This window comes from Lissotriton helveticus, chromosome 4_1, assembly GCF_964261635.1.
Source record: "Lissotriton helveticus chromosome 4_1, aLisHel1.1, whole genome shotgun sequence".
NCBI lineage: Eukaryota > Metazoa > Chordata > Amphibia > Caudata > Salamandridae > Lissotriton > Lissotriton helveticus.
In genome coordinates, this window is record NC_136063.1 from 941299690 (window position 1) to 941326391 (window position 26702).

At 42.5% G+C, this 26702-nt stretch overlaps 1 protein-coding gene across 1 annotated transcript in view; it reads left to right on the top strand.

The window, feature by feature from the left end:
* Positions 1 to 26702, top strand: part of LOC144828094 (1,25-dihydroxyvitamin D(3) 24-hydroxylase, mitochondrial-like) — a 160881-nt gene that overhangs the window by 108344 nt on the left and 25835 nt on the right. Inside the window, exon 12 of the mRNA XM_078686224.1 lies at positions 26107 to 26304. Coding sequence (XP_078542350.1) covers positions 26107 to 26304 — 198 coding nt within the window. The remainder of the gene's footprint in view (positions 1 to 26106; positions 26305 to 26702) is intronic.

Genomic DNA, 26702 nt, shown 5'->3' on the forward strand with positions numbered 1-26702 from the left:
GCATTTGCCTTTTTGTCAGATGAGCTGTTTTTTAGAACATTTTCCACTTTGAACATGACTTGCTCCTTTTTGTTTTCAAGTTGTTGGCATAGCTCTATTTTTATTGACCATAATTTTTCAGATTTTTCTACACAATTTTAAGAAACTCCTTAGTTCTCTTACCAGCAGTTGTTTTTTCCCGAACTATGGTCTGTCCATCATCTCCTTTTTGTTCTCAAATTTTTTGCTGGTAGTACTGGTTCTTTAGTTTTTATCTCCACTGTTCTTTTTCTTGCCATTGTAAATTTTTCTCTTTGAAGACAAGTAGATACCTGAAAGCAAAATACAGCATTCATTTTTCATTACACACCTCAAGCAACTAAATGCCCATATGATTCATTATATCAGTATTTTATTCTATTCCACAGGTATTAAACATAGCAGTTCTACTCCATCTCAAACTACGTCTTTCCTCCTATGCAATACCACCCTACCATACAGCCTACCTACGGCCTAATTAAGGGGCGACTAACATGAAGTAGAAGAAGAGTTTAACGCTTGGCAAGGGGCTTTAAATGTCAAGCCAGACTGACAGTAAAACTACACACACAGGTTCTGTAGTAGCAGGCCCGAGACATGTTTAAAGTGCTACTTGACTTGATGGGTCACTAGGGGTGTCCATACTTGAGTACATATTTGAGTGAGTGTATCAATCCATCAGTAGGTATGTCACTAGATGTGTAAGTAACTATATCGGTATATGACTGTCTCTCTTATTGACTCTATGGGTCTCTAATGGTGTATGGAAGTGGCAACAGATTGTTTACTGGCTGTGTTAGTGAGTATTGTACACGTAACTGTGTGTGCAACTGGCCCTGTTATTGCTGAATACATAAGTGGTGTGTGGGTGTGTGACGAAATGTGTAAGTGCTTCTTTCACTGTCTGAATGGGTGTGGGAGTGTCTCTATGCTTTTGTACATAGGTATATGAGACACTGTATGGGTCAGAAACTGGGTGTGTAACAGGGCATATGGGTCTGTAAGTTTGCATGTAATTCAATTAAACTTAAAAGTACATGTCTTACGGTTTAAACACATAGCACCCTGCCCTGTGGCCTACCTATGACCTGCCTTAGTGATGAATTATATGTACAAGAAGGTGAGTTTAAAGTTTAGCAAGGGTTGTTAAATTCCGAAGTTGAAATGGCAGTACAATTGCACACACAGGCTCTGCAGTAGGAGGCCCAAGACATATTTAAAGGGCTACTTGTCTACATGGGTGACTAGGAGTGTCAGCACTTAACTACATATCTGAGTGAGTGTATGAGTCCATCTATGGATATGTGACAGGATCTGTAAGTCACTATGTTGGTATATGACTGGGTCTCTTAGTAACTCTATGCGTCTCTAAACGTGTATGTATATAGCTGCATGGATTGCTTACTGGTTGTGTTAGTAAGTATTGGGTTATGTACCTGTGTGTACAATGGTCTCTGTTACTTCTTCATACATAAGTGGTGTGTAGGTGTGTGAGTGAATGTGTAAGTGCCTCTGTCACTGTCTGACTGGGTGTGTGAGTGACTCTATGCTTTTATAAATAGGTATGGGACTTGCAGTATGGGTGGGGACTGGATCTATAGGGTGTATGGCTCTGTAAGTGTGCATGTTACTCAGTGAAACGTTATCTTACATATATTACCTTTTAAACACATAGCACCCTGCCCTATGGCCAACTTACAGCCTACCTTATGGGTGACATTTCTGTATTAGAAGGAGGTTTTAAGACTTAGCAAGGAGTTTTATATGCCAAGTGAACCTGGCAGTACAACTGCACATACAGGCTCAGCAGTAGCAGTTCCAATACATGTTTAAGAGCTACTTGTCTGGATGGGTGACTAGGAATGTCAGCACTTGAGTACATGTCTGAGTGAGTGTATCAGTCCCTCTGTGGGTGTGTTACTAGATGTGTACGTAACTACGTCTCTCCCTGGGCGAAAATATTCCTTCAGGCATAAGCTCTCTTGAGTCACTGGATATAGCCCCTTCTAGCCTTCTTTCGGATTTTCCATCTCTGTCTCTGGAAGGATTGAATCTTCTTCTCGACAGGATGAAATCCTCCTCTCCATTGGACCCATTGCCTCTTAAAAAGCTAAAAGAGTGTAGGAGTAGTCTCCTTCCCTCCTTGCTTGAGGTGATGAATAAGGCGATTGCCCAAGGCTCTTTTCCATCGGTATGGTAGAAGGCCATCGTGAAGCCGCTCCTTAAGAAGCCTTCACTTGACCCCGGCCTCCTGAAAAATTTTAGACCCATTTCCTTGCTCCCTGCACCTGCAAAAATTCTAGAAGCACATTTGAATCGCCATTTATCTTCTTTTCTTGAGGCCTCTGAGTATCTAGACATCACCCAACATGGATTTCGAAAACATCATAACACAGAATCTGCTCTCACCTTTGTAGTCGATAACATCCGACGCAAAGTTGATGCTGGACAAACTACTGTTCTAGTGCTATTGGACCTCACGGCCGCATTTGACACATTGTCTCCTGCCATTTTAACATCTCGGCTTAGGGAGGCAGGTGTCCCTGGTTCGGCCCTGAGCCTCCTCAACTCCTTTCTCCTTGATAGGGAACAGAGAGTGATGCTCGGCAACCACCTCTCCCCAGCGAATTCTTTGCAATGTGGGGTGCCACAGGGGTCGGCATTAAGTCCGACCCTGTTCAACATCTACGTGGCCCCCCTTGCTAGGCTTGTAAGATCGCAGGGGATGGAGGTGGTATCATACGCCGATGACACCCAGATTATGGTGTCACTCACTCAGTCCTCTGTCATAACATCTGCCTCTAGCTTCAGGTCCTGTATGCAACATGTTGCAGACTGGATGGTTATCAACTCCCTGAAGCTAAATGGCGACAAGACTGAGGTCTTGGTCTTTGGGAAGGACCAAGATGTCTGGTCGAGTGAGTGGTGGCCTTCCTCTTTCGGCACCTGCCCCACTCCCTCTCAATCTGCCAGAAATCTGGCTGTGGTGTTTGATACTTCACTCTCGATGTCTCTTCAGGTGAATCGGACTGTTGCAACCTGTTGGGGTGTGATCAGGACGCTCAATAGAATTCGCAGCTATTTGTCTCTTCAAGCACGTAAGCAGATTGCAGTCGCCCTTGTTGGCTCCAAGTTAGATTATTGCAACTCTCTCTACATGGAGTCCAACAAGGGCCTTATACATCGGCTGCAAATCGTGCAGAATGCTGCTGCACGTTTTGTCCTAGACCTCTCTAGGGCTTCTTCTGCTACTACTACGAGGAGAGACCTCCACTGGCTGCCTATTCAGCACAGAATTTATTTTAAAATTCTGTGTCTGACCTACAGAGCTCTCGAGGATGGACCTAAAGGCGCTATCAGCTCCCTGCTTACCCGCTACCATCCTACAAGGTGTCTTCGCTCTTCGGGACTATTCCAGCTTGTTGTCCCTCATTTCAAGCTCACCAGATGGGGAGCCAGGGCCTTCTCTGTCGCTGCCCCCCAGCTCTGGAACATCTTGCCTATGGAGATCAAGACCCTACCCTCTCTAGCGTTGTTTAAAAAGGCCTTAAAAACGTGGTGCCTCTCAAGAGCCTACACAGGCTGAACCGCAGGGTTTTTGCTATGAGCTGGCTCTGGAATTAGGCGCCTTGACGCCCATTGGGCTAAGTTTGCGCACGATAAGATCCCTTTATTATTATTATTATTATTATGACTGGGTCTCTAAGTAACTCTATGCATTTCTAAATGTGTAGGTAAGTAGCTGTATGGATTGCTTACTGTTTGTGTTAGTGAGTATTGGGTTATGTAACTGTATGCATACAAATGCCGTGTGTTAGTATGTGAGTGAATGTGTAAGGTCCTCTGTCACTGTCTGACCGGGTGTGTGAGTGTCTCTATACTTTTGTGATTAGGCATTTGAGACACAGTATGGGTGGGAAACTAGATGTGTAACTGGGCGTATGGTTCTGTAAGTGTGCATGTAACTCAGTGAAACTTAAAAGGACACGTCTTGTCTTTTAAACACATAGCACCCTGCCCTATGAGCTACCTTAGGGGTGACTTATATGTACTAGAAGGAGAGTTTAAGGCTTAGCAAGGGGCACACACAGGCACACAGACGCTGCAGTAGCAGGCCCAAGACATGTTTAAAGGGCTACTTATCTGGATTGGAGACTAGGAGTGTCAGTATTTGAGTACATATCTAAGTAAGTATATCAGTCCCTCCATGGGTCTGTTATTGGATATGTAAGTAACTTTATCAACAGAAGACTGGTTCTCTTAGTATCTCTATGGGTCTGTATATGTTTATGTAATTGGCTGTATAGATTGCTTACCGGCTGAATTAGTGTATAGGCCGATATTTGCGTCTACAAATGCCCCTGTCACTGCTGGATATGTCAGGGCTCTTGAGGTATGTAACTGAATGTGCAAGTGGCTCTGATGCTCTCTGACTGCATGTGTAACTCACTCTATGGTTTTATAAATAGGTATCTCAGTGGCTGCATAGACAGCTGACTGGATGTATAACTTGGTAAATTAGTATGTAAGTGTGTTTCTATCTCACTGAAACGTCACAGCATGTTTTACCTTTTAAGCACATACCATCCTGCCCTATTGGCTATCTACACCTTTCCTTAGAGGAGATGTATATGTTATAAATGGAAAGCTTAAGAGTTGGCAAAGTGTTATAAATGTCAATTCAAAATAGCAGTGCAAACTACATACACATGTTCTGTAGTAGTAGACCTAAAACATATTTGAGAGGCTACTACTTTGGGTAGCACAATCAGAGCTACAATGCCTCTAGGACTATTTGATTTACATACCCTGGGTACAACTAGAGGAGAGAACTACAGGCATGCAAATAAATTCAATATACCAATTGTGGATAAGTAAATGAAACCATATTTAAAGGATAAGAACATGAACTTTACCCCTAATACACTTTCCAGTCTCCTAATACCAACTGGCTGTCTCAGTATGGCACTGGACTTCTCAATGACTATTTAATTGTCTAAATGCATTTATAACTGACTGCATACATACATATATCAGTTACTGTTCAAATGGGTAAGCACTTGTGTTAATACTTGAAAATGGACAGAATTGATTAAATCAGTGCCTCCTTTGGAATGTGTCTGGATATGTAAATAACCTTCACACTTTCTTTACTTACCATGTACTCATAACTCAGTATATACATATCCTTTTAAAAGTACACAGTTATTGACTCACCTGTGAAATCTATTTACTGTTCTCCAAATTTTAGGTCAGTAGCATTTGAAATCTTTTCTCTCACAAAACCTCTAGACTAAAATACAAGAATGGTATACCATTCTCAGTACAAAAAGAACCAGTAATGGCAATCTTTCCCACTCTTTTTCACTGATGCTGACATAGCAAATCATAACCTTCCTTTAATTTTTTTTGTCATTTAATTTCATCTCTGGTCAGTTTTTTTTAATCTTTCTTCGACTTCTTCTAAGAATCTCAGTCTTGTAGTGTTTGTGGATTGATTCGCGAATCAGTCATGATGCTCAGTGCAACCCCCCTGTAACTTTGTGACCGATTTGCGAATCTTCACGCAAGTCTTAACACTTAACAATGTACAGCTAAAAGTTTGCTTCTATATTTTACTTTGTAAGATGGTAGTGAGTACAAAAATAAACACCTCATAATAAGCAGTGTCTCTAAACAAGTCTACTTTTAGCTAACAAATTACATTCTCTTTTGACCCCTTCCCACTCAGAACTTTTGGCTCCATTTCCATGGTAACCATGTTTAGAACACTGACTGCTGGCACTAGGTCAAAAGATAATACCCCTTTTTCTGAACATCATACTACCTTTAAATCCAACTCTAGCAGGTATGGATGACTGTGTAAAATGATGAGTATCCCAAACAGCATAATTTGTATTTTTACTTTTCCATGTCCAATCACGGATCATCTTACTTTTTGCTCAAAATCACTACCTAATTTTAAGTACTTGCATATCTACATCATCCACTGAAATATGTTCTAATTTAAAGTAGGTCCTATCCTCCATTTTAACTGCCTTCCATTTTGAAAACATTCTCATAAGCTCCAGCCTTCTGTGTGCTACTTATTTTTGCCTTCAAAATGGTTAGAGTGTGGATTGTGGGTCTTATCTTGGTGTTTTGGGACAAAGAGTATAATAGAAAATGTGACATTGACAGGGACTTGGATTTGCCTAATGTGGACATTACTTTGGTTGACCAGAGAGGGTTCAGGTGGCATCAGTGCTACCTTTGGTTGAAAGCATTGCGGATTGCCAAAATCCAGACCTCATGATTGTGCACTGTGGTGGAAATGGCCTAGGCACTCTTACTCAGGTAGGACGGGCACTCCTAATGAAGGATATCTTTGGTCAATCAATGGCATTTTTCCTTCACACTGCCTTGGTATTCCTCAACATTTGCCAAAGGCAGAATGGAAGTGGTCAAACACATTTTGTCCACAGATAGACAAAGCCATGAAACATGTTAATAAAACAGTTTCTGCATTCCTCAGAGACCATAACATGAGCTCTATATGGCACAACAATTTATGCTTTGACATGGACGGTATATAATGAAGTGATGGAGTTCATTTCACAGAGGAAGTCAACAAGGTGTTCCTCAACAAATTGAATGACTGTATCCTGTTTTATGTGTAGCTATCATCTATATACAATAAACACAAAGGCTCTTTTCAGAGCATCCTCTTTTCGCAAAACCTGGTTAATTGTCTTATTAAATCCCTTTTTAAATATTTTTCTGAATTCACCAATCTGTAGCAAATTTGCAAAGCAAAACCATACATTCAATACACAACAACACATTTAGGATCCACAACCCTGTGTTTGACTCCTAGCATCTGCTAATGGCTCGGTGAGTAGCTGTATGAGTATCTGAGTAGATGTGTGAGTGGGTGCATGAGTTTCATACTCGGTCTTTGAGTGGGTATGTGAGCATCTATGTGGGTCAATGAGTGGATGCTTAAGTGTCTGAGTTGGTGTGTGAGTGCCTGCTTGAGTGTCCGAGTGGATCTGTGAGTGTTTATGTAAGTGTTTGAGTGGACCTGTGAGTGGGTGCCCGAGTTTCTGTGTGAGTGGGTGAATGAGTTTCTCTGTGTGTCTGTGAGTAGATGGTTAAGTGGCTCTGTGAGTGTCTGAGTCGGTGTGTGATTGTATGTGTGAGGGTCTGCATATGTAAGTGGGTGCATGAGTATCTGAGTGTGTCTGTGATGGGTGAATATGCATCTGAGTGAATTTGTGAGTGAGTATGTGAGTGTCAGAGTTTGTCAGTGGCTGTGAGAGTGACTGGGTGGGGTTGCAAGAGGGTGTATGAGTTTCTGAATAAGTGTGTGAGTGGCTCTGTGACTGGGTGTCTATATGTCTTTCATTGGGTGTGAGAGTGTCTGAATGGGTTTTTGAGTGCGTGCATGAATATCTGAATGTGTGTGAGTGGGTGCATATGTGTTTTAGAGGCTCTGTGAGTGGGTGTCTGAACATCTGTGCGAATCTGTCAATGGGTGTGTGAGTGCCTCTGTTGGTCTATGAGTGAGTACATAAGTATCTGAGTAGGTCTGTGAGTGTGTGCATGTGTGTCTGAGTAGATCAGTGAGTGGGTGCATATGTGTCTGAGTGGGTCTGTGAGTGGATGTGTGAGTGTCTGAGAGGGTCTGTCATTGGGTGTGTATGTGTCTGAGTAAATCTGTGAGTGGGTATGTGAGTGTTTGGGTGTATCTCTCTGTGGCTGTAAGAGTGCCTGAGTGGGTCTGTGAGTAGGAGTAAGAGTGTCTGAGTGGGTATGTGAATAGGTGTATGTTTCTGGGTGAGTCTGTGAGTGAATGCATTAGTGTCTGAGTGGGTCTGTAAGTAGGTATCTGAGTGTCTGTGTGGTTCTATGAGTGGGTGTGTGAGTGAGTGGGTCCATGAGTGGGTATGTGAGTTTCTGAGAGGGTCTATCAGTGGCTGTGAGAGTGTCTGAGTGGGTGTCTGAGTGATTATGTGAGTGAGTGTGTAAGTGTCTGAGTGGATCTGTGAATAGGAGTCTGAGTGTTTGTGTGGATCTGTGAGTGGATGCATAAGTGTCTGAGTGGGTCTGTGAGTCAGTGTCTGAGTATCTGTGTGGTTCTGTGCGTGGGTTTAGGAGTGTCTGAGTCAGTCCATGAGTATGTGAGCAGTTGTGTAAGTGTATAGGTGGGTCTGTGAGTGGGTGTCTAAGTGTCTGTGTGGGTCTGTGAGTGGGTGTGTGAATGTCTGAGAAGGTCTGTCAGTGGCTGTGAGAGTGTCTGACTGGGCGCATGAGTTTCTGAGCGAGGCTGTGAGTGAGTGTGTAAGTGTCTGAATGGGTCTGTGAGTAGGAGTCTGACTGTCTCTGTGGGTCTGTGATTGGGTGTGTAAGTATCTGTGAGGGGGTGCATGAGGGTCTGAGTTGATCTGTAAGTGGATATGTGATTGTCTGAGTAGGTCTATCATTGAATGTGAGAGTGTTTGAGTGGGTCTGTGAGTAGGTGTTGGAGTGTCTCAGTGGGTCTGTGAGTGGGTGTGTGAGTGTCTCAGTGGGCCTGTCACTGGGTTTCAGAGTGGGTTGCTGAGTGGTCTCCATGAGAGTATGAGTTAGTGTCCACTATTTTATTAATATTTTTTTTGCTAGATTCACAACTCTGCTGAGAAGTTACACGTGGGCATGCTGAGCAACACAACGGTTTCACAAATCCCCGTATGTGGAAAAAAACTATTCTTGGCATTTTCTTGTCCATCAGCGGTCCCTCACAGACCCCTATATTACCCCCAGGGGGTCAGGGTGGGTACCTCTTCCCTGCCTGCTTCCACTACATTTCATGTTTATTTTTGCTGCCAGGGACTGTTCTTCGATGTCTAAAAATGGAATCCACAACTTTAGACCCACGTTGCGCCACCCAATCACGGAGAAGTGCTGTTGGTGCATGGTTTGCAAAGCACCAAGATGGGTCCGCGGAGGATTGGCGTCCCTATAAATTCAAATTTGTTTTTCCTTTAATATCTCAAAAACAACCAAACGGATTTACACCAAATTACAAAGAGCATACTTTCTGGACCAAGATCTAGCTTTCTGCTAAATTTCCTGTATTTCCGTTCAGCAGTTGGGGCTGTAATGTTGTCTAATATCTCTTTTTTTTTCTTGAAAACCATATAGAATACATCAATTTGAGTCCAGATATACATCCATTAAAATCCATCATTGACATCCGAAGAGGTAATAAATAGCACTAATTAATCAAGAAGCAACACATACAGTAATCAATAAGCAGGGGATCTTAAAGAAACATTATTAAGCCGTAAGATAAAAAGAACGCCTAAAATCTTGAAACTTATGTCCACTGCCTCAGAACAATACCAATTAAGCAAGACGTTGAATTGACGATATCTAAAATACATGTAAAATAGTTAAAAAAACAAAACAAAAAAACATGTAGCTTAGTCCGATAGGACTGAAAAAATGACTTGAAGTATACTACACTTGCTAAAGTGCCAAGTTGTGAGATACATAAAAGTAAGGACAGTTTGGAAGAAAAAAAATGGCAGGTTATATACTAACTTTAAAAAATCACAGTCAAAATACAGTGCCCAGATCTTCTCAAACTTCTTTAGTCCACCAATTTGTGAAGCATAGATTAGTTTGCTTCTTTTAACTTGACCCATTTTCCGAACCCATCCATTGTTATATGGAATTAGATCCGTTCGCCATCTTTGAAGTAAAAGTGATCTGGTGACAGCCATTCCAATATATAGTAATTCAATCAACTTCTCTGGTAGCCAAGGATCTGGGTCATAGCCCAACTCTATCAGCCTAGCATTAAACCTAATCGTTATCAAACATTCTGTTGCCAGATATTCAAATATTCCAAAATGTATGGATCGAGGGGCACTGTAATATATACTATGAGTTGAATTGGCTGGGGGTGAATATGGCACTAGAAACACTGCCCAGATTGATTGGGATAAACCTTGTTTACATAGCAGGGGTTTCTATACAGTAACCACTTGCTGAAATATAGAATCCTCTGCCAGTTGGCCCCTCTAACTGAACTAAAATTTGGGTTATTAATTGTAGACCACATATTTGGAGTAATTTCCAGGTCCTCATATTTGCCCCATTTTGTTCTGATCTTGGCCTCAAGATCTATCCCTTTAATTGAGGCTAAACACTTTTTCTATTCCCCCGGCATTTTCACTACCCTATCTTCAAGCAAGTCATACACTAACTGTTTCTGGCTGATAATCTGGAGCAGATCAAGTTTGCTATGAACTTACTGAGAATATTATCCATATCTCAGCGGGAGGCAAGATGGCGGCCGCTTGAGTGGCTGGTGCAGAGCTGCGGTGAGGACGCCGACCTGATGAAAGTCCAAAAGTTTGGCGCATGACGAAGCCTGCTTCTGTATAATCGCGGATGATAACCTACCCGTGTTCGAGGCTTCCTGTATGCTGGATCGGCTGGGTTAAGTGCAATGCTGGTGGCAATCACCTGTCACGGTGCAGCGAAGCGGACATTGAGGGCGGTTCTGCGGGTTCTGGAGGCTTTCATTCCTGACTGCTGCGTCTCGGGAGGAGGGCGGAGCCAGTGATTGAATCGGACGCTGGGCACGACGCGGAGCCGACGGACCCGCTGCAACTGCAGGAGCGAGGTGAAGCCGTACAAAGAGATTACAGGCGATTGTAGCCGGCAGAGGAATTGGCTCCTGCGGTTCCAGGGTAGGATGGCACCGAAACAGAACCTGGGGTAGAAGACAGGCAATTCAAAGAAAAAAGCACAAAGAGAGGAAGCTGATATTGTAGCGTCAGATGCTACATGCGGGGATGAATTTCCCCAACCGGATCAGCAAAGAAAGAGACAGCAAGGAGCACCTAAGACCCGGCTGGCAACTGCCTCCGTTTTCGAAATGCTGGTCAAAGCGGGTAAGGAGAAGGGGTCTAAGGACTTGGGAGAGGGGAATGTCTTAGATGAGGCTCATGATTTGGGGGCTCATACTATACCCCTCCCAACCAAAGTGCACGAGGAAATAACTGTGACTGTAGCTGATGGCCTAACAGAGGTGGTAAAGCCCGCGCCCACTAGCAATGAGAATTTAGAGGCTATGGTGCCCCCCTTGGGGCAGAGAAGCCCGCTAACGCCTCACACACACAGGGGAAATGTACTGGCGAGGTTAACATCGCTGATGAAGCAGAGACAACTGGTACATTAGAGTCCCCTATAGCCGAAGAAGCCGAAGAAGCAGTGCTAGATGGGGCAACAGGAGGAGTTTGCTGTGAAAAAGAAAATGATCCAAGTGAGGCCTTCTTCTCTGTATCGGAAGGGGGGGCAGAGTGGTCCGAAGAGGATGAGGATGAGGAACTTTGGGCCAGATGCATCAAGCTAAAAACCGGTCGCAAAGGGGCAGATTCTCAGAATCTGCCCCTTTGCGACCGGTATTTTTGCATTTGGGATGCATCATCCCAAATGCAAAATTCGCAAATAGAGAATTCGCTAAATTGTGATTGTTTGCATTTAAGGAATCTCAAATTGAGATTCCTTAAATGCAATGCATGAAAGTTTCAAAAATAGCGAATTCGCTAATAGGGCACGCAAATTACCACGAAGTACAACTTCATGGTAATTTGCAAAAACGTTGAAAAATGCACTTTTGTGCATTTTTCAAAGTTTCATGTTGCGCACACACATACCCTAAGGGCATGTGTGTGCGCAACATATGTGCACAGATCAAATTCAGGGGTGCAACAGGGTGTCCTTTGGACACCCCTGTACCCTTGAAATCGCAATCTCAATTTGCGAATCGCTAATTGCGATTCGCAAATTGAGATTGTCTTCCCATTCATTCCTATGGGCCTCTGGGCCCATAGGAATGAATGGGGAGGTATTCCTTAATTGCGACTCGCAATTTGCGAGTCGCAATTAAGGAATTCTAAGAAATCGCTATTTTGGTAGTGATTTCTTGATGCATTCCATTTTGCTATTCCTTATTAGCGATTCCTTATTTTTCGCTAATAAGGAATCGCAAAATGGATGCTTGATGCATCTGGCCCACAGCTCCTGTGTGGGTTCAGATACCGATCCCGAGGACGATATGCCAGCCACTGCCATGAAATCAAAAAAGGCTGCCTGGGGTCAAGATGTGGTACAGCGGGAACTGAGTTGGGACCATTCTTCAGCCCAGCCCCTCCTAGGTAGCCCCGGGAAAGAACAGACTCAAATGTCCCTGCTTGAGACAATACACCACGAGATTCTAGCACATAGGGAAGAAACACGACAAGACAGTCGGAAATCACAGGCTGCAATGAGAAAAATGCAGAGAGTGGTGTGGAAACTTTCTAAGGCTTGTGCCACTACGGGGGACAGAGTGACAAATTTGGAAGAGCGGGTGGTGGCTACTGAAACCGAGATGGCAGAGGCTGTATCCAAGGTCGACGCTCAATGCTCCCAAGTGATAGATATTCAGTGGAAGCTGGAGGAGATGGAAAATAGGCTACGAAGAAATAACCTGAGAGTCTTAGGAATTTCGGAGGGAGTGGAAGGATCAGCCATCAGAGCCTATATCATAAAACTTTTCCAGCAAGCCTTCCCCGAGCTGGCTAGTTGGGACTGGCAAAAGGAGCTACAAAGAGTGCACCGCACCCCTTTTAAATTAAGAAGGAACGATAAGGAAGGGGACAAACCCCGGGCGGTGTTGATATTTTTGGGCAACTTTGTACTCAGACAGGCGATAGCGGAGAGGGCAAGACCGGATGCCAAGAGAAACTGCGATGGGCTGTCGTTTTTCGTCCACCCAGATTTTTGCCACGCGACCGTGGAAAGACGTTGGCGTCTTAGGGGGTTGATAAAGCCCTTTCAAGACAAGAAACTACAGGCTTATTTGATAAATCCTGCCCAGCTAAAGATTATCAATGAAGGAAAAACAATGTACTTCTCATCGGAAGTTAAGGCCAAGGAATATCTTGATAGTCTGGGCAAATAGATACAGACAATAGATTCACTTCTTGGGGGGTTATCCAGTTTGGTGTTAATGAGTATAATGGGTGGAAAGAGGATACTAGATATTGGATAGGGGCTTCAAATGTGTGGATATTTTTCAGTTTTTCCTTTTTCCGGTATATGGGCTTTTAGGTACTAAAGAGGAGTTTTTGTACTGTCCTCACCGCATAAACTGCACATCCGTCACATGCACAGACAAGATCTGGGCGCCTCACTGAGTGGGAGGGGGGTGAAAAGGGGGGTGGCTTGGAGGGGTGGGGGGGAGGTGGGGGTGGAGGGGTGTGAAAAGCTGAAAATCGAAAAAGGGAGTTTAAAATGCATCACGTTGGTTTTGAATGTATTCGGACATGGGGAGCAGTTGATAATGATTAACGGACTTAAGGTTCATGATTTGCTGATATGTCAAATTAAAAGCCAGGATGTTAGACATTAAAATCTGTACAGTAAATGTGGGGGGGCTAAATGACTGGAGGAAGAGACAAAGATTGTCTCACTTCGTTAAATTTAATACAATTGATATTCTCTGTCTCCAGGAGACGCATCTCCCCTGGGCATAGAGGAACCTTCTGTTTTTAAATGGGTTCGACTTGGTTGCCTGTTCATCGCAATCCTCAATGATCAGAGGGGTAGCCATTTTGGTTAGGAAATCTTTGGGAGGTGTTAAAAGGGTGAAGGCAGACAATTGTGGCAGATGGGCGATTGTAGAACTTGAATTGGGCTTTACCCTATGCGCAATATATGGCTCAAATGGGGACGACCCAGAGATTTTTGATCTTCTGGAGGTTGAATTAGCTGGCAGGCTGACACCTGTAATAGTATGTGGAGATTTAAATATCTCAGCTAACTGGAGCGAGAAGGTAAATTACGTTGGCCGGAAACCCCGGGTCTTTAGGGCAATTAGAGCATTGATGGAATCGCTGGGTTTAGTGGATGTTTGGGGTACTAAGGAGCCCCAAAACCCTGGTTTTACTTATTTCTCAAACCCAGCTCAGAAATATTCCAAGTTGGATTATTTGTTTATTTCCTCTTCTGAAATTAATAGAGTTGTCACATCTAGGCTGCCGAGGGTGCTCTCGGATCACAATCCCCTGATAATTATATATAAAAGGTTGTGTAGCGAAAGGGCAAGATCTCCATGGTCCTTTGAGACGAGATTATTGGAGGATGTCAGATTTGTTACACATATTAAGAGCTGGTCGGATGATTACTTTTCTGCCAATAGGTATAGCTCATCCCGCAATATGGTGTGGGATTCGTTTAAAGCGGCCTTGAGAGGTGAAACTATTAGCTTTTCAGCGAAACTGAGGAAAGAGGACAGGATGGCTGAAACTCAATTATTAGATAGGCTTACAAATATTGAAGAAGAGCATGTCAAGGCTATCTCTGTTGGTGGGGATGGTAACAACAGTCACAATGCACTTACAGCCATTAAAGCGGAGCTCCAGAAAATTATTACTCAGAAGGCGATTGGGGAATACCAGGCAACAAGAACCAACCGGTACGAAACAGGAGAACACGCCGGTAGAGCCCTGGCTCTTCGTCTTAGGCAAGAGCAGTCTAAAAATGTAATCACGAAGATAGTTGAAAACGGTAGGGAATATACAGAAGTAAAAGAGATTTTACAGGTGTTCAGAGATTTTTATCAGAGATTATATGAGGAGGAGACAAGAAGTGGAGGACAGCAGGTAAATATGTGTGACACAGGTCCACGCCTGGAAGCCTCATTTCAAGAAGAACTTGATAGGGACATCACCGAAATGGAAGTGAGGACTGCCCTTCAGGAGTTAGCCTCAGGGAAGGCCGCCGGACCCGACGGCATTCCCTTGGAAGTGTTTAAACGCATTGAATCAGAAATTATTGGTTTGCTGGTAGATCTCTTTAATGGGATTGTTTGTACTGGGCTGATCCCGGATTCTTGGAAAGAGACGAACATCATTATATTCCATAAAAAGGGAAAACCTAGTGAGAATCCGGGGTCATACCGACCAATCTCATTGATCAACTCCGATACCAAGCTTTATTCTAAGATCTGGGCCTTGAGGTTTGGCAGGATTATTGGCGGTCTCGTCTCCCCTTGGCAGCATGGGTTTGTCCCCGGTCGTGGCACGACGGATCATACCAGTAGAGCGATTGCTCTATTTGACGCCCATGCTGCCAGGGGAGAGGAGATGGCCATGATCCTGCTCGACGCAGAGAAGGCTTTCGACCGTGTGGTCTGGAGCTTTCTCTGGGGGGTTTTGGCAGGAAGAGGTTTTGGGCAGAAAACCATGAGAGCGCTCAGAGCGATGTATCAAGAGCCAGTTGCTAGAGTTACGGTCATGGGCAAGAAATCGGAACTGATCTCTATAAAGAGGGGAACCCGTCAAGGATGCCCTTGCTCTCCGATTCTGTTCTCTCTTTATATTGATCCTCTTATTCAGGCCATCTTAGGGTGCTCTAGACTAAGACCAGTTGTCATTAATGGGTTTGAGAACAAGATTTTAGCATATGCTGATGATCTTGCTGTATTTTCCTCCGATCCCCAACAGGCAATGATTATCCTGTCCGAGTTGACAAAACAATTTGGTGCTAGCTCAGGGTATTTATTAAATGAAGCAAAGACCCAGATTATCTGCACGAAATATATGGTTAAACTAGATTCAAGATATGTGGATGCCGCTGTATATTTAGGGGTGACAATTAATGCCACAGTCGAGAAGATAGTGGAAGGAAATTATTTACCGCTCATTAAATCAATAGAGACTGATTTGAGAAGATGGGATGGGCTACATCTCTCCTTGATTGGAAGGGTAAATGCTGTCAAAATGACGATGTTCCCTAAGATATTATATCTCTTCCGGGCCATACCTCTATTTTTGGACGAGAAAATAATCGCGAATCTTGAATCTATTTTTATCAAATTTATTTGGCAATTTGGGAAGGTAAGGCGATACACAAACCTTTTGTCTCTTCCAAAAGAAAGGGGTGGACTAGCGTTGCCTAATCTAAGATTATATCATTGGACATGCCTCTTGACCCAAATGACCGTGCTTTTCCAGCCAGTGGCTTCCCACAGTGACTTAAGCCCCAAAGTACGGCAGCCCCCTTCTATTTTTGAGTTATTGCTAGGATTGAAAGGCAATGGGTTTGTTGCTGTGTGAGGTGGATCGAAGATTCTATAAAAAAGCAAGATTTAAGATTATTGATGGTGTTTGGAGGGTCTGGAAGGCTTGTAGAAATCTGTGTTACATCCCCAAAATTAATCCATATATTCATATATATAATGCTAGTCTTTTCTCAGGGTTAGGTGCAGAAAGGATCTTAAAAGTTTGGAGTGGGCTGGGCATTAAGACTCTGTCGGAATTATTGGACGGAGAAGGGATTTTAAGCTTCGAGGCTTTACAAAACGGTTTCGGAATCCCAAGTAATCATTGGTTTGTCTATGTCCAACTGGCTCGCTCCTTGAAGGCTATAAAACCAAGACCTCCTCCTCCTCCCGATAACAGCCCCCTTTTAGATGCTTTGTCGAGTGGTTGTAAAAAAATCAGGACCCTTTATAACATTCTTATCCAAGAGATACAAGACGATGTTGACAAGACTGAGGTAGCTTGGTCTAGAAAACTGGGAAACCCAGATATAGATGTTGACTTGGCCCTGTTATTAAATAAAAAGGTTTTTAGAGCCACAAATTTAAGAGCCCAGCATTATAAAACTGTGTTTAACCTGTATTATACACCAGCGAAATTATTCGCATGGGGGTTAGTGCAGATGATACGTGTCCAAGATGTGGGGATGGACAAGCTGACTTATTGCATATGTTTTTTAATTGCAGACTATTGACCCCAGTAAAGAATGAGATTGAAAAATTCTGGGAGGGGCTGCTAGGTCATAAGATCGATCTATCCCCTACCCTTATGATCTTGGGAACAGACTCTAATTTATATCTGGGGAAAGATGAAGCAGCTTTGATGTTTATATCCGTGGCTGTGCTCAGGATTTTGATTTCAGCAGGTTGGAAGGATGTTGTAGCACCTACCTTTCAAATGTGGCTCTCTAGGCTTCTTGGAATCCACAACATTGAAACATGTCTGTATGAGCGAAAGCGGCGGAAAACACGGGACTTTGGAAGAAGGTTTTGGCCCCGGTTACAAATTGGAGGCAGTCCAAGCTAATAGCTTGAGTCGCATGTTTGCACTCTACCTGTTTTATCATTAGGTTTTATCTAAGTCTTGTTCCATGAACTTTGAACTAGTTGATTCTGGCCTTGTACAAACTCACCGTTGGAGGTTTTATGCATTTTTTTTGTACTATCTGTAGGAAATATCTATTCATTGAACCTTTTGTATCATCTGTAGAGAATATTTATACATTAAGCTTGTTGATTATTTTATGTTTTTATGTCCGGACTAATTTATCAATGTTCTGTGTCTATTTCTGTGATGCATTTTGATTCCCAATAAAAATATTTAAATAAAAAAAAGAGAATATTATATGTCCCAAGGAGGTGGAAATCGCCGGGGATGAATTGAGATATTTCACTAATATTCAGCCATGTATTGTTCCGAAGAAAATCGTAAAGTTTATGAAAGCCAGCCTTGGTCTAATTTTGTATAATTAAAAATGAATCTCTAATTCCTGCTGATACGAAAAGATCAGCTATTGGGGTTGCGACATTAATACCTGGAATGGAATACCGTCTAAAAAAAGCCAGACGTTTATGAAAGAACCAATAAAACACTTATATCTTACTAATTTAGGAGATTTAAATATTGATAATGATCAGTGGATCGGATTTTCTTTACATATTAAATTCATAAAAAAATTAATAGAAAGACCTGGATGTAAACCCTTCTTAAATATATTCATGTATTGTGCAAAATATGCAAAGTAGTATTCCCTCAAATTGGGGAGGGCTAAGCTGCCATCTTCCAGTTTCTCATATAAAGTGCTAATTGCAATTAGGGGAACTTTATTGCCCCTCAAGAACGATGTAGACATTGACTCTAATTTCATAAAGAAGGAGTTCACTAAAACACAGGGAATTGCTGAAAAGAAGGAAATTAAACAGTGGAAGCACTGACATTTTGATCAAAGAGTCCCTACTGAGAATGGTTAAAGGGAGAGAGTTCCATCTCGAAAATAAATTCTGTACTTTTCGTAACAATGGAACAAAATTCAAATCATATAATTCCAAAATTAATGGCGAAAAATAGACACCTAGGTATCTCTTGGAATTAGAATTTAAGCACCGAAGAAAATCGTGGTGTAAATCCCTAGATGCACACCCACACAAAATTATTTCCGTTTCCCTTTTAATAATTTTGTAACCACCAAACGACTCATAGAAGTAAAAAATTTGGAAGGCTTTTGCCTGGACTTCCTCCTCCGGCTTTATAATAAGCAAAATGTCGTCGCCGTATAATTTAACTTTGCCCATGGTTGGAAGCGGAGGGCAGATATCCCCAGTATTCCTGATTGCTATCGCGAGAGGCTCAATAAAAAAGGCGAAAAGCACCGGGGATAACGGACATCCGTGTCTGGTTCCCCTTTTGACTTTTACTTGGCCAACCTCAGTGGCATTAATAATGATATTGGCCTCTGCATTCAAATATAATTTCTCAGCCAGTCCTATAATTTTAGAGGGTATGACAAATTTTGCTAAAATACAAAATAAAGTCTCCCAAATCACCAAATCAAATGTCTTCTCGACGTCTAAAAAAAGTACTAATGACGGTATCTTCCGGTTCTCAAAACAGTCTAGTGCCTCCACTAAAAAATGCGTATTGGTTCTGAGCTGCCTCCCGGCTTTAAACCCTTTTGATCCGGGTGGATTTAATATGAGGCGATCCAGTTAAATCGATTGGCTAAAAGTTTAGGAATTAATTTGAAGTCAGAATTCAATAGCGTAATCAGACTATATGAATTAGGGTCTTCACTGTTTTTGCCTTTTTTTCAAAAACTGACAACATTCCCTTTTCTAAAACACTGAGGTATGAGTCCTCCTTCAAGAATTGAATTTACCAATAAAAGAACATAATCCACAATTACACTAGCAAATGTTTCAAAGAACTCGGCAGGGAGGCTATCCGGCCCACAGGCTTTACCATTCGGGAGATTTTTAGTAACCTCCCCTAGCTCTTCTTTTGTGAATGGTCTCACCATGTTCCTTTTTTATAAGTATGTTAAGATAGGTAATTCATTTCCTGAAGAAAAACTCCCAAAGATGAAATATCAATGGATTGTTGTTGGCCATATCTCCTCTTATAATGTTGTAACATTATGTCTCCTATCGCTCCCAAGTCCTCCAAACGAGAACCGGAAGTGGGTCATCTCAGTGCTACTATTTGGTTACTAGCAGCCCGTTCCCTTGCCTGCCATGCCAGAAATCTACCTATATAATTGCTTTCCTCATAAATCTTTTGCCTATCATTCTGAAATAGGGATTCACTTTTAGCATAATATTTTTCGGCCAGGTTCCGCTTAGCCTGATCCGGCTGTCGTCAGTTCACCCCCGAGGGACCAGAAAGTAATATGTTGTAAGACCTTTGAACTTTTTGCTCGAGTGTTTGCTTCTCCTCCTTCCTATTGCTTGAGTTCTCCGCATCTTTCCCAATAGCAAGCCCTCAGAAAAAGGCTTTAAACGAGTCTCAGACCACATGCAGTGGTGCTGAGCAATGATTTCGCTCAAAGAACTCTCTGATTTCTGATTTGATAGAAGACACCCAATTTTCCTCTACTAAGTATTTTCGATTTAACTGCCAACTTTTGGAGTTCTAACACTAAAATGATCAGTGCATGGTCCGAGAACCCACTCTGAAGAATTTTCTGCAAACTAAAAACCAAACACCTGGAGATAAGAAAAAAATCAATAAGCGAGAAAGTATGGAATCTCCCTGAAAAGCAGGTATAAGCTATTTCAATGGGAAATTCAGCCCGCCAAGGGGCGCCGATATCGAGCATCGAGCTATAACTTTGTAAAATTTTAAAAGATTTTCGCTTTAACTGTTTTTTGCCTTAGATGAGGAATCAATTTTTGGATTCATTAAAATATTGAAATCGCCTCTCACAATTAAATCACTTTATACTTGGATGAATGATTGGAAAAGTTCCTTGTATGGGGTGGGAATATCCTCTACTGGGGCATAAATACTAGCGAGCATCAAGGATCTGTGTCCTAAATTACAGGTGTTCCAACACCATCTTCCACTTTGGTCACTCACCAAACTGACTACCTCCACCTGAAATTTTTTACTAAGAAAACCTGCCGTCCCCCTGTGGGCTGCAGAAGATGAAGAGAAAGCCCTAGACACTGCCCAGGACTTAAACATTGAAAAATCTGCTGTTTTCCCCGCTGGTATATGGGTCTCTTGTATAAGGATAGCAGAAGGATTCTCTGTCTTAATCCATGCCTCAATGGCCCTCATTTTCTTCTTATTATTGAGGCCAATTACATTAAAAGAAACCACCTTCAGTATTTCCTTATTTCCCTTATGCCTTATTTCCAATTTGCCATGTACAGAAATGAGGCAAAATTCTAGATACCCCAATAATCTGATAAAGAAAATAGATTTCCCACTTTGGTGAACAGTTTTCAACATAGGGCAAGCCAAATAAATTGGCAACCCTTCTTCCTTTCTAAATAGCGATGGACAGATGAATTGTGACCTAGAATATGGTTTTAGTTTTTTCCCACATGCTCCCTTCCCACCCCCGTGTCCCCACCCTCGACCCTTTGTCCCCCTGAGCAGATGGCCACCCCTGCTCAGAGCCAGAAAACCTAGCCCACCCACCCTTCTACTGGCACAATGACTTGGTTCCTAGTGCTGCCGGATAGCCTCCTCCCCCCTCCCCTCCCCTCCCCTTCTTTGACGAAAAAAGCAACATTTAACAGCATTAAACATCTAGAAAAAAGCAGAAAAGAAAAAAAAGCAATAACAATCCTCTATACAAAAGGAGCTCTTTGCTTTTCCAAGTGAGAAAACCCCCAAACACCCAACTGAAGACTAACATATTGCCATTAGGGTTTAGCCATAGAAATCTGTTGCAATGATTCCTGTGCATCTGGAACACTGCAAAAGATGTGGAATCTACCCTTGACTAACACCTTCAGCTTGCTCTGCTGGGCTATCATAGTTTGCGCCCTCTGTGCCTTAAACAAATGTAGCATTTTGACAAATTCTTTCCGTCTTTTAGCTGCAGAGGCTGAAATGTCTGAAAAGATGGGACATAAAGGGACTCCTTCTGAGGAAAACTGTCTTTATTTAGTGTCTTTTGATAAAATCTGTTCCTTGACCCTAAAGTCCCCGAAGTTAACCAAAATAGTCAGTGGGAATTTAGAAATTAGGAGGAAGGTGTGCTGGAACGCGATGGGCTCTCATTATCATCAGATCACCATTAAATTCTGGGAGGACATTTTTCTTTAGAAATGAATCAACCCATTATAGAGTCTGCTGACCCTCAATGCCCTCCGGGATGCCAAAAATACTGAGATTTGAGCGTCTGGAATGGTTCTCTAACTCCTCCTGCTTGTATTCCAATGTGGTTCTCTGGGACTGAAAGGTGGCGACTTTGAGATTCATAATTGACACTTGATCCTCCAATTGCGAAATCCTGGTTTCGGCCTCTGACAGCCGTACTGGAATATGAGCCATATTTTCCTCAATCTTTGTCAAGCAGGCATGGATTACCGCAATCTCAGCAGATTGGGTGGTTTTTAATTCACATATTTCTTCCAGAATCAAATTAAGAAGACTTGTAGTGTCCCATTGCATGGAAAAAGAGCTACTGTCTAGGGAAGGATTCATCTGATTTACATTAGGCCTGACCTCCGCCTGCAAACCCTCTGGATCAAGAAGCACAGACTCCACTGGTATAGAAAAAACAAACATCTCTGGAGCAACCGGAATAGAAGGATACACGGACCCACCTCCATCAGATGGATCTAACACACCCGAGGAAGAAAGGGAGGGATGACTACCTAATCTCGGAATTTAAAGTCTCTAGACCTGAGTCCGATGAATTATCAGCTAATAGGAGGTCATTCCCTACCATCTCCTGCTCAGCTTCAGCCAAGAGCCTACCCTGTTTGGCTTTAAAAAATATAGGGTACTATCTAAAATCTGTAGTTTCCCCCGCTGCTCCATCAGGTGTCATGTTTACTTTAGTCGAAGCTGAAAAAATTGGTGAATCCGCCCTTAAAGAAACCAACCCACTAGGGCTAATGATAGAGTCCAAATCTGCCAAGGCTGTTTTGTGATGGTCGTGTTTAGTGGTCTCAGTATATGCCATCTCAGCAAATTCAGTAGGGAGGGGAAGGTCCTTTCTGAAGGCGGCTGCGTAACTAGACCGATCTGTGGCCTGACCAACTTGCTTGTTAACATATTGGTCCTAATTTGGAGACTCAGACTGGGCACTCCCTTTAGCTCCTTTGGTAAGCTTTCACATATTGTACTGATCTCAAAGCCCCCCTAGAGATCGCTGACCTGAATTACTGCCAATTTTACTTGTGGGACCTCCCCAGCAACCCTCAACCGAGGTGAGTAAGGAGTAAGGATGAGACCTTCACTTACCCCCTCATGGAGAGAAACCTGGAGTCCCAAAGATGGTCCCCAGTCCTCCAGTCCGGGGGCCACAGCAGTCCCAGCGTCCGTAGAAACAGAACGAGACCAAATATGTCCTGGCTCTGTAGCCCAGCAGGGAGTATTTTGCTTGCTTTGCGTTTTCACCAACACCAGCTCTAGTATAATCCAGTGCGTGCACGAGGCACCTAGAACCACTTGGCTTGGTTTGCAATCTCAGAATAGCACAGCTCCAGAGTCATCCACTTCCAGCTCCTTGTGCTAAGTGGAACTGGCAGGATAAAGCATTGAGAAAGGTAAGACATAGAAAAACCCATTTCCACGTCAGAGAAACCAAGGACTCCGCTGCTGTGACAGCCTGCCCGCGAATGCATCCGGAAACAGGCTTCTGAAACTCTGCGGCTCCTCTCAGCGGCAGCTTCGACGGGCTCGCGTGTGGCTCCTCTCAGCTGTTTCTTTGGTGTCTGACATCAAGGGGAAGTGAGGCGGAGTGGTTGCAGCCTCTCTTAGCCGATCAGCATCGTTCCGATTTTGTCTAATATCTCAATGGGAAATTGCATGGAAAAAAGCATTTTGGGACCCCCTCTTTTCTCGTCCCCAACTTGACTAATCGACCCAAAACTTTCAAGAAAGAAGCTGAAGTGAGTGACATGTATATATCCTTCCATATATACACACATGTAAATGTATATTTGCTTTTAAGATTAAATAAACGTTTATTTTTATGCAAAGGAGAAATAAAAACCTCCGTATAGTTCTCAGCTCCTTTGCAAGGGATGCACCTACAACTCCATCAACACTGTAAATCTGCTCACCTTTTCTAACAGACATTTTAGCATAGGATAAGCCCAATGCTATCCATGCTGAGCTATAAAAGTAACAAAGCCTTTATTTTTTAACAAATTCTTTAAGCAAATATTACCTATATTGAGCCAAAGAATGTCAATTACCATTCCAGGCACGTATTGCAGCTTGGCATTGATAAATTGCCTTCCAAGCCAATTTGGAACAAGAAACAGCAGCCTATAACACATATATTTCACTTACGGTTGGAGCTCATCAGAGAAGCACAACTTATTTCAGACACAAAGGAGCATCCAGACTAAAACCGACCCATGTCCTTGCAGGCTCACAGGGCTTCACAAATCACTTGAGGTGAGCAGATTTAGAGTGTTAGTGGTGTTGTAGATGCATTCAATAAAAATAAGCTGCTCTCCACCTAACGTCTGAGAGTTCCCTATTTCTCTTTTGCATAATTTATGCAGCACTAGCGGCAGATCTAGCACGAACAGCACTGAACCTCTTCAATATTTTAGAGTCGGATCTACCAGGCTCAGTGATTATACGTTTTTTCCTCCAAAACTGAATGAAGACGTTTTGCTGTACGCATGGATGCCAATAATAGGATACTATTGCAATCCATCTCATTAATATGAAAGCATACAACAACCATATACGAATGCTTTTATTTTTAAAACAAAAGCAAGACCATACCACATATACACAGCACATCCACATGTATGAAGTAAAATGCACATACATGCATTCTAGTCATCTGGGGAAAAAAACAAGCATTAGAAATTCAATAGGCGTCATGAGCAAGACTTATGGGCTTTGGCAATGCTTGCTTATATTGGCACGTAGGTTCTGTATTTTAAAACATATGAGTAGACTTACAGTCACACAAACAATTTAATACTCAAATAGATTTTAGATATGCTTCCACACAATGACATCAGCTCTTCAACCCATTCCTACTTTCCCATGTATAAAAGCACATAAACTTGTGATTGTTTTAAAAAATGGCTCAGATTGTATTAAAAGAGATGACATTAATAGAAAAAATTGTTCGATCAGTCTATTTCGCATACCTCTTCTACCTTGCTTGACCAAAACATTCTCTGGATGGCCCTAAAACTAAATGAGCACTATATAAATGTATAACATAGTATTAACATCAGTCTGATTTCAGTCCAAAGGATTTTAACCATTACTGGTAACATTTCTAAGTTAATTGCCATTTCACTAATTCAATCACTAATTAAGTTTAAATGCTACAACTCCATAGTTAGGCTCACATCACAAGTTATTGGACAATTCTGAACTCTGAGGCAAACTGGTTGTACAAGAGAGCGTGCGCCCAATTTTTTAGTTGTAAAAATCTATTTTGCATGTAATCCCAAATTCTGATGAGAACAACTTTGACTAGGGTGGTGAAATTTTTTCTTGGAAAAGCCACAGATATAGGAACAGATTGAGGGCCTGATAATGAGTCTGGTGGTCCACAGACCCCCAGGCTAACTGTGTTGCGGTGGGGGCAGTCCAACAACTGCAACACTAGCGGTTTGACTGCCCCATTACAAGTTGGGCAGTCAGATACCCATTGCACCACCACAACAGCCAGGGACCAGAAATCCCTGCCAGTGGTGCGGCGATTTGAGGCCCTGATGCACTGCCAAGCATAATACGACTTTCCCCACTGCCATGAAACTGCTGGCAGGGAGGAAAGAATGGGGCCCCCCTCTTGCCCTTGTGCATGGGGGTGCATGCAGGGGGCATATGTTATGTCCGCCTGTAGTTTTGCACCCCCAGTTCCTGCACAGGAAGGAATGTATGACATGGTGCATTCCTTCCCTGGCAGGAACGTGCACTGGCGGTCCTGTGGCAGTGCAGTTTAAGGCTCATCATGTGCCTTTAAACTGCACCTCTGAAGTACTGCCACGCCATCCGCCCACCAGACCACACAAATACTTGTAATCCAGTGGAAGGAAGACAGGGAGTTTTGCCGGTGCAGGAGAGTGGAGGTGGCATGCCGCGTGCACCGCCAAAACTCATGATGAAGCCCTTACTGTTAAAGGCCCAAGGGCAACAGGTATTTCCAATTGAGCCGGTATTGCCAGTTACTGGACCATTTAGAAGATCCCCACGAACACCAAGAATCTGTTTTGTTTCACTTGAAGTCTAATCACTGACAGAAACCACAGCCTTCAGATGGGAGTAGCCTTCAGGTGAAAATACTGGACACACTGTGGAACTACCCAGAGAATTGCACAAGTAATTACTAATATCCCTAGCAATTGCTCATTACAAAGGGGACACTCCGGGTCTCACTTGTAATCCCTCGAGTTACTCGTAACTGGGGATGGGCGGGAGATACCAGGACAATTACCGGGTACATATAATGATGCCCTTAGACTTATAATCTAGGTGTAATTCTTCAGAAATGGTATTCTTCTATCACATTTAGGTATTCATGACATTTCATTTTATTTGTTTATACGCTTAAAGGCTTATGGGTGATTGATCTGTTAGAAATGCAACTATCTCTCTGCGACTTTTGTAAGCCTTTCTGTGGTGTTTAAAAGAGTTAACCATTTAGAAAATGTATATAAAAATTGATATCATGCTTTTTTACATGGTTTGACTAATTCTATGCCTTATATAACGAAGGGAAGCAACATTGTGATTGAGTTTTGTTTTCTTACATTTCGTGCAACGTTTTTAATTTTGTACCTATTTTCCTTCAATTTAGACAGTTGTGATGATAAATTTCCATGCAATGACTTGGAACGAAGATTATTTTTCTGATGCTAAAGAATTTAAGCCAGAACGATGGATGAAGGAACATCAGATGTTAAACCCCTTTGCAAACACACCTTTTGGTATTGGGAAAAGAATGTGCATTGGGCGACGTTTAGCAGAACTTCAGCTCCAATTGGCCCTGTGCTGGGTAAGTTTTAAATATCTAAATCTATAAATGTGTTTTGTAGGAAGAGAGTTCTGTATGTGGTAAGATTTCAGCTGTCAATCATTCCAAAATTTTGGGTCCAAATCACAAAGCTAATAAATACACATGTTTTTATGTACTCCTACTCCTATGTGTAACTCTCCACGGTTTTGCTATGCCCCATTTCTGACAGGAGACGTACACTTAGGTGCAGGTTTACCTTCTTCAACTCCCTCAAATGAGGGGGTGAAGCCTCCTACAATAGAATTTACAAGTGTAAAGTTGGTACTGCACCACTGGAAGGGAGAGCTCCCTATGGGAAAGTATAGGGAAATGCAATAAAATATAATAAAAAATAAAATATTTAATGTATCATATACATGTAAATTAATTCAAAATAA